Source organism: Balaenoptera musculus, chromosome 1 (assembly GCF_009873245.2).
Source record: "Balaenoptera musculus isolate JJ_BM4_2016_0621 chromosome 1, mBalMus1.pri.v3, whole genome shotgun sequence".
In the NCBI taxonomy this organism is placed as follows: domain Eukaryota; kingdom Metazoa; phylum Chordata; class Mammalia; order Artiodactyla; family Balaenopteridae; genus Balaenoptera; species Balaenoptera musculus.
The window spans coordinates 74,663,374-74,678,067 of NC_045785.1; the positions used below are offsets into that span (position 1 = coordinate 74,663,374).

General features: G+C 34.5%; 1 protein-coding gene across 7 annotated transcripts in view; it reads right to left on the reverse strand.

Annotated features, from left to right (window-relative positions):
* The window catches only part of SYDE2 (synapse defective Rho GTPase homolog 2), a 40,561-nt gene that overhangs the window by 9,094 nt on the left and 16,773 nt on the right, over positions 1-14,694 (reverse strand). For 5 of the 7 annotated variants that reach the window (XM_036872685.1, XM_036872714.1, XM_036872722.1 and 2 more), the window contains 3 exons: positions 11,633-11,759; positions 4,942-5,123; positions 1,673-1,904 (listed from right to left, as the gene is read on the reverse strand). In XM_036872685.1, the coding sequence (XP_036728580.1) occupies positions 1,673-1,904; positions 4,942-5,123; positions 11,633-11,759 (541 nt within the window). Of the gene's footprint in view, positions 1-1,672; positions 1,905-3,023; positions 3,216-4,941; positions 5,124-10,162; positions 10,351-11,632; positions 11,760-14,694 lie in introns of those variants that run through there. The other 2 variants (XM_036872703.1, XR_005022347.1) reach the window with 2 other exon arrangements.

Here is a 14,694-nt window from a genome sequence, read left to right on the forward strand (position 1 = left end):
ACAGTTGCTTAAAGTTGTCATTGAAATACTGTACAGTGAATCTCAAATCTGAACCTGGCTTTTTTCTATAACATACAATATAAGTTAAGTTTTTGCTCCTAAACCCAAGACTAAGATGACTATTACAAAATAATGAAATGACATTAACCACTGATACAGAATTAATGATAAAGAACTCAGGTACTGATAGTAAACTTAGTATCTCCAGGCAAACAAATTTTCATTTGTGATTAGAATGATAAGATGGCTCCTTTCCCAATTCCTCATGTTTATTAAAATTAAAGCAGTTCTAGGAAAAGCTAAGCAACACACATTTAAAACTTGAACCTGAGTGATTTCTTATGTTGGGCACCAAGTGCAGAAATCAGACCAATTAACCAGAGCATCTACATTCAGGACTTTTAAATAATAAATAACACATACTAACTCAGGTAAAATATAAATTAGAAATGATTTTTTAAGCCTGTGTTTAAAAGAAAGCAAAAATGTTAACTCTACAAATTTAAAAGTTGAAAATTTTTATTAGCTTAATTTTTAATTCATTTTTTAAAATTAATTAGATTTTTTAAAAGACTAAATCAAGCATTCCTTTGTACTTTGGTCTATTCTTCCCATATACATTAATAAAAGAGTAACAAAGCACATTTACTGAGGGCTAACTTTATGCTAAACTCTCTGCTCATTTCCTTAGATGCTTTATCTCAATCTTCACAAAAACCCTGAGGTAGGCACTATTTATAGAGAAGCAAACTGAGGCCTAGGAAAACTAAAGTGTTTGCCAGAGTCCACACTGCTGGTGAGCGCCACAGTCGGATCTGAATCTAAACCTGACTCCAGGGCCCAAGCACTTCTACCACTGTGCACTACACTAAGCCTCTAAGTACTTTCACACTTGGTACTATGCACGGTAGGGGAGGGAAGCAGGGGCTACTACCATGTAAGAAATTTTTGGAACCTAAATACAGGACCCTTTATAAAACATCTAACTAAATACATATTCCTTTTAGCTCTGAAACTACATAAGAGATGTATTAGAAAAATAACTGTCAGCCTTTCGTTATTGAGTAGAATGGGGATGGATAAGAAAGATGGAAAGATTGCAGATAACCGTCAACTCAAGCCTGGATTACTTGAAGAATGACCATGAATACAGTATAGACATCAGGAGGAAGAACTGATTTAAGGAGAAAAATGAATTCTGCTTTATATCAGCTGAAATAAAAACGAGAAGGGTAAAGAAATTAATATCTTACTGAGTACCTATTATGTGCTAAGAGCTGTGCTGAGCACCTTACACACGTAATTCTTTATTTAATCCTCCTATAAATTCTATAAACATATTACTAATCCACATGACAAAAGATGATACTGAGGCTCTATGATGTTAAAGAACTTGTCCAAGGTCAGACTGCTAATAAGTGACACAACCAGGATTCAAATCCAGAGCTGACCAAATCCAAAATGTATACATTGATCTCTATGTCTACAATAGTATCAGCAAAAGCAGAAAATTTAAATGGAGAAATCTAAAGGGCAGGTATCAATTCATAACTATTTTAAAAAGCAAAATCTAGAAAAGATTTTCTTCAATCATACATGGGCATATTTAATGATTAGCTAATTCAAACACCCTATCATTGAAAGAGAAAAATATTTCCATAGAATCATTTACCTGGCCAGAGTTGAAGTAAGTAATGAAGAACTTCAATATGTTTTTTAAAATCCAAAGCACTTGCAAGTTCTTCTGAATCAGTGAAGACTCTGTTGTTATGGGTGGAAGTCTCTTGCCTCTGACTTAATAATACGGGTCCAAAGCACACAGCCAAATTCTGGCAAGTCATCTTATTCACGTCACGATAAGAAGCCACCAATTTCAAATGATCCAACAACATCATTAGGGTTGCCTAAATTGAATTAAATTAAATTTCACTTAATACAGTCACACGGGGACAAATTCAAGAACACAATTTATAGCAGAAAATATAGATGGGCATACTGTCACTTTTTAAAAGGTTGTTTGAAAGATTTGCTTGTAAGTTGGATGTTTGGAACTTGAAACATAGTTTCTTACAGAAATGTTACACAGGACCCTTAGGTTTCAACGACATAATCTGATTCATTAAATGGTTAAAATATACATTCTATAAAGTGATCATGAATGCATTCCAAATTTCAGCTGGAGTCCCTGGGAAAATATACCATCAACTTTTTCCTCTCTTCCCTCCTCTATAAAGATAACAGCAAAGGCTGCAATGGAAAGGGGATTAGGGTGAGAATGTTCATTTTTAAGTTCAGATAAATCCTGTAGTCGTAAGTAGGGACCAACGTCCTAAAATCTAGGGAGCCAACCATGGCCAGGTTCTATTGTGATCCAGAGTAGGAAAAAGGCCAATGTGCTTCTTAGTTAATAAATATTTTAAGTAGACAAACCATGGAAAAGGGAAGAATAGTATAATTAGAAATGAAAAAAAAATTGATTGAGAAATATATTTTTTAATCCTTGAAAAAACTAGTAAGGGGAGTCTATTCAAGAAGTTAGAATGGTTATTTAGGTTTAAGCAGTTATGGAAAGGAATGATGTTTTTTGATATACTAGCATATGATCAATCATTTAACAAATAAAATAAGTGTGTAATTTCTTCTTCATAATTGTGTTGAAGAAATAAGTGCCAACTATAATTTGTAATTTTTTTTTTTTTTAGGCATTGTTTACTTTGTTTATTTATTTATTTTTGGCTGTGTTGGGTCTTCGTTTCTCTGCGAGGTCTTTCTCTAGTTGTGGCAAGCGGGGGCCACTCTTCATCGCGGTGCGCGGGCCTCTCACCATCGCGGCCCCTCCCGTTGCGGGGCACAGGCTCCAGACGCGCAGGCTCAGTAGTTGTGGCTCACGGGCCTAGTTGCTCCGTGGCATGTGGGATCTTCCCAGACCAGGGCTCGAACCCGTGTCCCCTGCATTGGCAGGCAGATTCTCAACCACTGCGCCACCAGGGAAGCCCAATTTGTAATTTTTAAAAATTATTAAAGAAAGAAAAAAATCAAAATGACATTTCTGGAGTCAAAGTGACAACTGGATTTGATGATTAGAAGGTAATTAGTAACCTTGGCAAGAACAGGTCCACAGAGATGGAGCAGGAAGCCAGATGACAATATGCTGAGTAGTAAATGAGTGGTGAAGAAGTGATAACCGCCAGAATAAACATTTGCTCAATGTTTGGCTGTGAAGGGAAGGAATGAGGGGAAAAATGGATCTAGAGTAGACTAGACTGATATTTTGAAATCAAAACCAGTCACACATTGGTTAACACAGTTAACACACACACACACACACACACATACAACTGGTTAAATACATTAGGTTCAATCTCAATAGCAAGCCAAGAAACACAACCTAAAATAAGAAATCTTTTTTTTTTGTCTACGAAATAAGATCAGCCAAAAAATGTAATTGTTGTGTCCCTTTTGAAAAGTAATATGAAAAATGTATTAAGAGCCTCAAAATGTTCACATTATTTAAATCAGCAATTCCACTCTGAAATTCTATTCCAACTAAGTAATTCTAACTGAAAAGAAATCTGTGGACAAATATATACAAATAGGTTCAAACCCTAAATATTACACAAAACAGAATGGTGATAAATTGTCAAATCTACTCAATGGAATATTATGCAGCCTTTTTAGAAAGAATATTAACAGCGTGAACTTTAAGGCCAGAAAGACCTAAGTTCATATGACAGACTACAACACTCAAAAAAGCTATATACTCTTGGGCAAGTGATTTACATTCCCTGACACTCAAATCTTCACTTATAAGTAAAATGACATGTATAACTTTACCTTATATTGGTGAAGGGATATTTCTACCCCACACCCCACCCTTCTGCTTCTGTCTACCTTTGTAGCTGCTCCCCTCCCCCATCCAAAAGAGCAGTAATTGCTAATCTAACCAGACAGAGTACAGGCCATTCAGATGACTACAATAAACTAGTGAATGAAGGTATTGGGCTTAAAACATTTCTACCCACTCACTTTTGACTTTCTGTTCTCATATGATAAGAAATATAGGGACTTCCCTGGTGGTCCAGTGGCTGAGACTCCGTGCTCCCAATGCAGGGGTCCCGGGTTCGATCCCTGGTCGGGGAACTAGATCCCACATGCCGCAACGAAGACCCGGCACAGCCAAATAAATAAATAAATAAATATTTTTTAAAAAGAAAGAAATATAGGCAAAGCCGGCCTCATCTGGATAAGCCTGGCCACATTTCTTTCCCTTATTTTCCCTTTTGTTCTAAGCAACAAGAGCTAAAGTTAGGCTAAAACTAGTTCTGCAGACCCAGTCATCCTATCTCTCCTGCAGGCATTATCTGAAGATACTGGTCCCAAGATTCAGATTGTGGGGAGGGGGCAAATGGAAAGAGACAAGGAGGAAGGAAATGGTGGTGGTGAGGGTTGTTTAAGTCTTGAGGCTAAGCCATGTACACCAATAAGTACCATATTTTTAAAATACTAAAAGGAACTACACCAAAATGTTAATTATTGTTGCCTTTAGATATTGATAATTATAATTTCCATTCATCTTTTCTATATCTTCCTAAATTTTCTATAATAAACATATATCATTTTAACAATAACAATACTCTTTTAAAACTTATAGGGAGTATTCATGCCTAGGCTAAAATCATATACAGAAAAGATAAAATTATTTTCTAGATTTATTCTGTTTAAGAAGCAGTTTCTAGATTTATGCTGTTTAAGTAGCCTTTCGCAAAGGCAGAGCTAAAACTCATGAGTGCTACAAATGTCAAATATCTAAAAAAGTATTTGTAGCTCTGGAGCTAAGTATACAATTCATTAGCTGGCTTTCAGAAAGAATGCACACCAATTGTGCTTACTTTCAATGCATACCAATTGTGCTTACCTTCAATGCATACCAACTGTGCTTACCTTCTCAACATCAGGCAGACAATCCAGCAGGTCAACAGTGTACTTAGAATCACTTGGATCATTCTCACAACCATTTGATGACATTTTCAAAGGATTTTTTGCCATTGCATCTAATACAGCCTCATAAAGCTGCTTTGTTATCAGAGGAGAAGGAAGTTCTCTTAAATAATCCTTAAGAACACCTTCAGAAAACAAACCAGAGACAGATGGCAATTAGTCTTTAGAGTGAAATAAACTGTGGTGAATTTTTTTTCAAAGAATTATTACAGCCAACTTTTAACATTCTGAAAACAATAAAAGCAACAATGTAAAAAGAAGTATTATAACAAAACAATAGCAATTTGTATCCTTAGAAATTGCTTCACTAATTGACTTTTTGTTTTGAGACCCTGCTAATAATGTACACACCTAATAGCCAATTATCATACATATTAGGTTGGTTCACACAGTAAATCCCTTATAAAAAGCTCCTCTAAGTGCATGTAAAGAAAATAAGGCATACTAATATTAATTGTAAATTATTCCAATTATGTGAATTTTTAATTTCTAGGCTTTTCATAAGCCCTTGCAAATAAGTGAGCTATATAAATATATCTCCTCTTTAATACAGACGATATGGCTTAAACATACATACTGGATAGTATGGATAATCTCTAATCCTATACTATGGAAGGAAAAACTCATTCCTAAAACCAAACAAATGAAACCAAAAGCCAAGAACAGAAAACATCAGACTTGTCACTGTAATAGAAATGAGGTTAAGTCAATTTCAAACACACCACAAGTAGTTATGAACTAAGAGATGATATACCTATAGTAGAGGAAACAGGAAAGAGTAATTAATGGTTGTTACATATAAGGTAGGTAAGATACTAGCTAAAGGCTAGAATGTGATCACAAGGAAAAATAGAAGACAATTCTGACACCAAAAACCTTAATAGAGACAATATTGATTTAGAAAATGCTCTCAGCTTAGCCGAGAACTCAGTTTGAGAGCTTAATTTGAATTTAAACATGATCATAAAGGAAGTTTCCCATCTAATAAATCTTTTAAATTTGATAGACCATGGTTCATTAGTTTCTTATGCATCCTTCCAGTATTTGCTTATGCAAATATAAATAATATATTACTATTTGTTCCCCTTTATTACATAAAAGATAGCATATATGTCCTGTTCTGTTTCTTGCTTTTTCATTTAACATCATATCCTTGCCATATTTTCAGTACATAGAGATTTTCTTCAAACATTTTTACAGCCACATCACAGTATTCCAATGTATGGATGTCCCATAATTTGATCTAGTCAGCTGCAATAGACAGCTACTTAGGTTCTTTCTAATCTTTTGTTATTTCAAAACATGCTACAATGAATAACCTGCACATCATTACTTTGTATGTATGCAGGTATGTTGGTAGGACGAATTCCCAAAACAGGACCACTGGGTCAAAAATACATTTGTCATTTTGAGGGAAAAGGAGGTGTAAGGATATTTCCTAGGTCTGGGGCTTCAGCATCTAGGTGAATAACAGCGTTATTACTTGAAATAGGGGGAAAAGGAGGAAAACCGTGTTTTAGGGTATAGGGAGGAGTTTCATTTTGAACATATTAAGCTTAAGGTATCTATGGGACAGTCAAGCCTACTGGATATAAAAATCTGAGGCTCAGGAAAGAAATGGCTGGAGACACAGATCTGAGAATGATCAACTTAAAGAGGATAACTGGAAACTTGGGAATGACTGAGATTATCAGGGCAGCATCCAGCATGATATGAGAAGGCCTAGCGATAAGAGAAGGCTGTGAAGAACATCAGTAGGAAGAACGGCTAAAGGAGTATGAGTGGTAAGAAGAGGCAGGATGGGGGTGGGGGTGAGACAGGCAAATATGCTGCAAGGAAGTCAAGGAAAGAATGTTTCAAGAAAGAGTTTAAGGTATCAGTTGATACCCAATAAAAGCTAGGTTAGATAAGAAGAGTGTTCTGGATTGGTCATTTGTATGTTAAAATCATTCAGAATGATGGCAGGACTCCAGTTGGAAATCTAACCATAGGCGAGGTATCAAAGTCTTCACTGAATAAATGGGAATGCCCAAGAGTTCTGTAGGTGATGTTAAATTCGAAAGGCAGAGGTGGTGCAAGACTGTGCCACGAGCCCCCAAAAAGCCTTATTCCTTCATTGAGCATAAGTTCCTACTCAGTAGTAAAAAGGTAATAACCTGGAAATAGCACTAAGGAACCAAGAGAATATTGACCAAACTTTTTCTTTTTTTTTTTTTAAATTTATTTATTTTATTTATTTATTTTTGGCTGCGTTGGGTCTTCGTTGCTGTGCACAGGCTTTCTCTAGTTGTGGCAAGCGGGGGCTACTCCTCGTTGCGGTGCACGGGCTTCTCATTGCTGTGGCTTCTCTTGTTGCAGAGCACGGGCTCTAGGCGCGTGGGCTCAGTAGTTGTGGCTCGTGGGCTCTAGAGTGCAGGTTCAGTAGTTGCGGCGCACAGGCCCAGCTGCTCTGCAGCACGTGGGATCTTCCTGGACCAGGGCTCGAACCCGCCTCCCCCACATTGGCAGGTGGATTCTCAACCACTGCGCCACCAGGGAAGCCCCAAACTTTTTCTTTGATGTATACAAAGAGACACAACATATATAAAGTGCTTGGCATATAATAATAATCAATACATGTTAGACGTACAATGATGATAATGATAAAGCATTTTGTACACAGTACGCATGCAACAATTGTTTATTCACATTCCTTAAGTTATATCATGTGATCTTTACTACTATCATTAGTTTCCTACAATGAATTGCAACATTCAGTGTAAAGTGCATTGAGTTACAATTAGAAAGTGAAAATGCAATTTTCTGTAGCTGCCAAATAAAGACACTACTAACGCTTTAGGGCATAATTTTTTTTAAAGGTTCCATATTTGTTCCTTGACAAAGCAAGACTTGTTAGTTCTTATAAAACTCAATATGCCCTGGTAGCTTGAGACTTGCCGTATAATGCAATTATATTAAATCAAAACCTAAAAGATCTCCAGAAAAGATAACTTTATACCTTAGTGAAACATATATGTCAAATATCATTATCCTTTATATGATTAATATGCTAAACAACCATTAATATAAATGGAATTTTAAATTAACCCAAGTTCAAGATTACTTACTTCACTATAATTTGAGGGCAAATAAGAGAGAATTATTATAACAAATATTAAGCACTTAAAGTATGCTCAATGAACATTGTGTTCAATGAAGTAAAAATTATAGTTGCTTTTCTATAAGCAGACAAACGTCACAGGAAAAATAATCAAAAGATTTTATAAAATGAAACAGAGAGGAGGTATTCATAGTGCATTGTAACATATATGATATAACTACTCATCAATCTAGAAATTAGCTATATGGCCTTATCCCAAAAACTTAGTGATAGGCAGGAGCATCTTAAAGCCATATTGCCTACTTAACATCTTTCAAACACTTTGGGACATAAAAACTGTAAGATAATAAATTTGTGGTGACAATCTTTAATGTTACAGGAGCAACTTAAAAAAGACTTGGGGAGAATTTATGATGAAGTTTATTTAATGCAACACAGTAAATCTTTTATCATGTACTTGAAGCAGGCAATTATTGATAAATAAAGAACTGGTTCTAGTTACATCTCTTAAGCTGCCCTGTAATAGTTAGATACTATGAAACCATATGCCTCTCACCCTCATTCAGGCACAGGACCAACTACACAGAGAAATTCTACTCATCCCCATGGTGGGATATACGTATCACCACACTAAAAAAAAGTCATTCTCATCTCTAAAACTACTTCTTCTCAGAGGCTGGTTTGAAGTACCTATATTTTATTAATTCTCAATCACAAAATTCACCCTGTTCTCTCTGCCTAAAACTCTAATAATCACTAAATAAATAATGTTGACTTTTCTAATTTCTTCTCTTGTACTATGAATAGATTTTGTACCTTAAATTTTGCACCTGATTGAAAAAAATCTGGTTTGTCTGGAGCACTTCATTCTGTATTCCAGACAAACCAGCTACTAAGAATGCATTAAACTGTGAGTAAACTCTATCATTCACTCCATTAATATCTCTTCTTTTAGACCTACTGAACTGTTAATTATATTTTAAAGTTTACTTGAAATGTGAGTTCACATGGAACAAACACATGAGGCAACTCTATTACTGGCCAGTTCCCCAAATCAACAATACCCTTTATTTTGAGCCATGATGAGCCCTTGTGTATATTTTATTGCAATTCCAATGATATTTCTCAGACAAACCTTAAGTCATTCCATTGGCTTTCTATCAAGAAAGAAAACAGCTCTAGGTTCTTCTGAAAAACAGCTTTACTGAAATGGAATATACAAAGAATAAAGCCAAGAAATACCCAATTCATAAATTATGTAAACTCTCAATTTTAGAAAAGAATGCTTCTATAAATCTTTCATTGACCTATTGTCATACCTTCTGCATATGCTGCAAATTTCCAACTAAGGACCTTCTCTTATAACAAATAATCAATTCAAACCACATCACTTCATCTTTTTAAATTATACACATTTGACATAATTTTTATCTCCAAGACAAGGCTTCAACCAAGACAAAATCTCCTTTTATTTAGTTATAGAGTGTAATTGTCTGAGAATTGCTATTTATAAAATTTTTCTTTAATAAATTCATAAAATGAGTCCTTTGCTGATTTTGTTATTTACACATTATTAAGGGAAAAATTCTACTTTTTTGTAGAAATGACCCATTTTTTAGTAGAAATAATATGCCTTCTTCCTTTATAAAATAAAAGTAACCATTATTTCTGGTTTGCTAAAACTTAAGAGAAAGAAAAAGTGCTTTGGTTTGCTCCCTCTTAGAATTAAAATGCTTGGGATCAAAGTTTTAGTTATCTAAGAATATAATATTAAATATTCTATGAAATACAATAATTCAGAGTTCAGAGATTGGGAAGCTCAATTATTTGGAAAGTCTCAATCCTAACAGTTAGCTTTAAGGATTTCAACTAATAAAAATCTCTTGAATATGTGCAAGTTGAACCTTCCTCAAATTCTCACCTAGACAATTAATTGTGTGTAAAATAAGAAAGCAAATTAGAAGAGAAAAACAAACACTATTACAGCAAGAAAAAAAAACAGTAGTTGACAGTAGAGAGAAGAGAAAGACTATCAAAATACATAGATGATCTAGAAATACATACCAAAGCATCTGTAGGTAAAAGGATGTGATAGCTGAGATATGGTTCAAAATAATCCAAGTTTGGGAAGAATCAAATGAGGGGTATAAATGAGACAGGTTTGGTCATGTGTTGATTATGGAAGCCAGGTGATGGATAAAGAAGGTTTATCATGGTATTCTCTCTACTTGTGTATATGCTTGAAAACTTTGCTAATAAAAAGTAAAACAACAACAAAAAACAAACATGGAATTATAAGCCAATAGACCTCGAATATCGATTAGTTATGAAAAATCTCCTAATGGCCAAATTCAAAGGCCTTTTTTCTGTTCTCATTTTATATGATCTCTCCACAGAATGACAGTGCATCACATCTTTCCTTAACACTCTGTAGTCTCTTGTTTCCCACACTTTCTGACCCGTTTCCTCTCAATCTCTTTAGCTGTTCCTTCTTTCTTTGCCTGCCTCCAAAGTTTGGAGAGCCTCAAAGTTCTTGTCTTTTCAAACTCTATAGACAACTGCAAGACGTTAATTACAACTAGTGCCAATGACCATCAAATTGCTGTTTTCTAACCCCACCAGTCGGGGTATTAGAAGTGTATTTACAATGCTATACATTGGATTGCATTCATCACCTGGGTAAACAGCAGATCCCTCACATTCTACTACATCCTCTCCTTAGCTGTAGGAGATATATCCTTGATATATCCACTGAGATCTCCTACTAGTACATCAAATTCAATATATAAGTTTGAAAAAGAAACCCAATTCATAACCTTTTTCTACATTTCTCCACCGAAAGCAGTAGCTTTCCTCTCAGCTTTCTTATTTCTGCTCATGGAACCCAATCAACCAGGTGTCAAAGTCAGGATTGTCTGGGCCCTCCCTTTCTTCAAATACTTTCAATTCTATTTCTTCCTGCTGTTGCTGCTGCTGCCAGATGCCGTCCAATCTCATTACCTCCTTGCTGAGACTATTGCCAAGGCTTCCTAACTGGTTTTCCTTCCTCTTGTATCTTCTAATTTCAGTCCATCACACAGACTTGCCAGATAAATATTCCTGAAGACTATCTCTAAAGATTTCACTCCCCTGCTCAAAAATCGTTGATGGATCCCCTCTGTCTAGTAAATAAATCTAAATTCTCTAACCAGACAGTCAATGCCCCTTATATTATGTTTGCTCCAGTCAAACTGAACTCTGATGACATTTTATTTATCCCTCTATGAAGAAAAGGTACCCTTCTCCTTCTGTTAGCTACTACAGTTAATTTAATGTAGGTCTCTTCCTCCCAACACTTGTTGGCTGTTTGAGGATAGGGACCATATCTTGATATCTCCCCACAGAAAATAACACAGTAGTGTTTGTAAAAGAAGGAAAATAAGACTGCAGAATAAAACCAAATTAAATTTAGGCTACAAAATAGTATTTCAATTCTCTTTCCTGCAGATGTAGTCTTTCCAGAATGTGTACTTAAAAATAACATCTATTTATTACCTGTTATTACATTTATATCTGGGTATTGGCTTTCACACAGACCAACAGCTTTGCTATCCTTCTCAAAAGCCTCTCGAAGTTCTTTCTTGACTGCTGCCGAGCCACATAATCGGTACAGGCCAACTACCTAGAAGTAAAATTATGGCCACATTATGGTAAATTGGATAAAGAGAAAATATTATAGTGCAGTATGTATAAATCACATGAACTTGGCAATCTAATATGTTCTGATGGCATTTAATTAAAAATATCTCAAACATAGCTTTTGAAATCTCACCATAGACTATACTGATTATACTTATATAGTTTAATAAAAAATTATATTCTTTCCTTTAAATTTGAACAATATACTGTGATTTCTGTAATGCTGGCTATCATATCTTAAGCAAAGATACAATCCCTACTCTTTAGTTTTATATGCTCAAACAATATCTCCATGCCCCAAGATGGTGCCTTTTCACATCTTTTGCTCTAGACTGAAGTAATACAGCACAGCAGTTAAACTAGGGTTTTGGATTCATAAAGCCCCACACTATCACTCCTTGCTTGGTGAATTTGAGCAGGTACTTAATCTCTTTAAAACTCGGTTTATTTATTCAAAAAAAGTATATTTTTGAAATAAGGTTCCAGTATACTATTTGTGTAAAGTTATCTTTAAAAAAAAAAAAATAAGTTTCTGAGGAAGAAATAAAAATAAATCTAGGATTTTTTAACTTACCAAATTAATTGATTATAAAGCAATGAAGGAAATTCAATTAAAATAGTATATTAAAGGTAAAATAAAACTTCTAGTTCAAAATGTATATAAGATGCAAAGATACCACTCACTCTCCCCTCAACCTACATTAAAAAGATTTGTTTTTTAAACACTGTTAGTTCAGTATAAATTCACTAAGAGGAAGTCAACATGGTATCTTAAAGAGAAAACATGCCTGATTAAGCAATTGGAGTTTTTTAAAAGGATAAACCTGCAAGAAAATTGAGGAAAGCGGTTGTCACCCATACTTCCACACCAAAGACTATTTAGGAAGTTTAATCACCTTTAATTGAAAGAAGTTACAGATAAAGAAATAATTTCAAGACAGAAATAAGGTGAAAACACACAGTGCAATCCCCAAGGATTTGAACTAGGAATCACTTTAAAATGTTAAAAATGATCTAGAGGAAGAATGCAAATGAAATTTCCCGGTTTACTTATGACAACCTCTTCTGAGTTTTTAAATAACTGATAGAATACACTACAGAAAGTGGGTCTCAATATAGGAAAGCGTCAGTAATGGATACATGGAAATGTTATCCAAAATACTTGTGATGACAAGCATTAAGTATTAATTGAAAGATAGTAAAGAACCTACAACTATTTCTAAGAGAAGGTAATTCAAGGTGCTGCTGCATTCAAAAGAATCAACATGATATGGGAAATCGAGGAAGGTACTGGAAAGAAAATTCAAATTTCCTGTTCTTATCCACATTCATGGTACATTCACATCATCACAAGAAAGAAAAGTAGAACAGTAGATGATCCAGACAATGAAACTAAAATATTAAACAGGATCAAAGGAAATGCTACCACATGAGAAGAAACTAACTTGAGTACAGCCCTTCTGGTGTAAGCACACTTAAGTGTCACAAAATCTCATAAGGATGTATCCTCTTAAACTTGAGAAAGAGATGAACCTAGAACAAATTAAAGAAAGCAATACTTCAATAGCAAGTAATAAATTAATGGAACATGTTATCCCAAAAGCTGCAATTACAAATATAGTTTTAAAGGTGAATAAAAGAAGGAAGAGCTAATATAGATATGTCAGGAAGGGATATTTTAGGATATATCCCTACCAGGCTGACTTCTTGAATCAAACACTTGAAGTACATGCTTGATGCCTCTATTGAGGACAGAATCTGAACCGGATGGACCATGAGGATGATTTCTGGACTAATTTTTCCCATTGGAAGCAGAAGATAGGTGGTAGTAGCCTTCAAAGTATTTCGAAGATATCACAAAAGATTTTTTGTTTGACTATCAAAACCTGATGTTCATTGTAAAAAAACAAGAATAATTACTGACTAGAGAGGTAAACAAAATTTAAGCAGTATGCCGCTCTGTAAACTGCAGGCACAATCAGCCTCTTTCTGTGTGTGTGTTGGGGTGCAACAGTGAGAAGCAAAAGGGACAAAACAAGAAAAGGTGTTGAAAAAGTACAGCTCCAAACATACAACTGTAAAATTTTTTTACTTTTTATTTCACAGGAAATAATTCTTTATTAAAATAAATCTTTCTAAACTTTAAGTATAGAAATAAAAAGCATTGCTAAAAATATTTTCTTGGCATTTAAAATCAGTTATTACAGTCTTATATACCTGCTCTTTATAAAATATTTTCAGAAAATAGACTGTAAAAGTACAGCGCTATTTGAGTTACTTATTTTAATATACAACTGTAAAAGTTTCTGTTTAAATAATTAGCTTTAAAGTCTGCCTAATCTCTGGCCTCCCTACATGCTGCGTGGAAAAAAAAAATACAGGAAAAACAGAGGACCTTAAGAAAAAAGTAACTGGACCAAAAGTTGGATTGGAAACTAAAGGCCTCACTTCCACCCAGACAACGTAAACTTGACTTGATGGAATCACATATCTGAAAAGAGGTTTCAAAAATTCAAATGTCCTACCTCTCAGCTTCAGGAAGCTACTGAATCTATTTTCATTTAATATAAGCAAAAAAGACCCACAGAGATTAAGTGACTTGCCCAATATCACACAGCCAATAATGGATGAGAAACCAGAATCCAAGTCTCTTGTACCTTTATATAAAACTCCACTAACTTATGCAATTTCTATCATTTCCATGTTAAATTCAAGGTAGGTTAAGTTTAAGTTTGCTTCTACATTTTTATAAAGAAATCATAATTCAGATTTTGTGGTATTTATCCTCGATATTTTTTAATCAATGTTATAAATTCGATAGCACTAAAGCAAAATACTTCAGAACGTAATGATGCTTAGGCTTATTTTGTATTGCAAAAAATTAGTATAAATAATTACTTATACCTCAGATTAATATC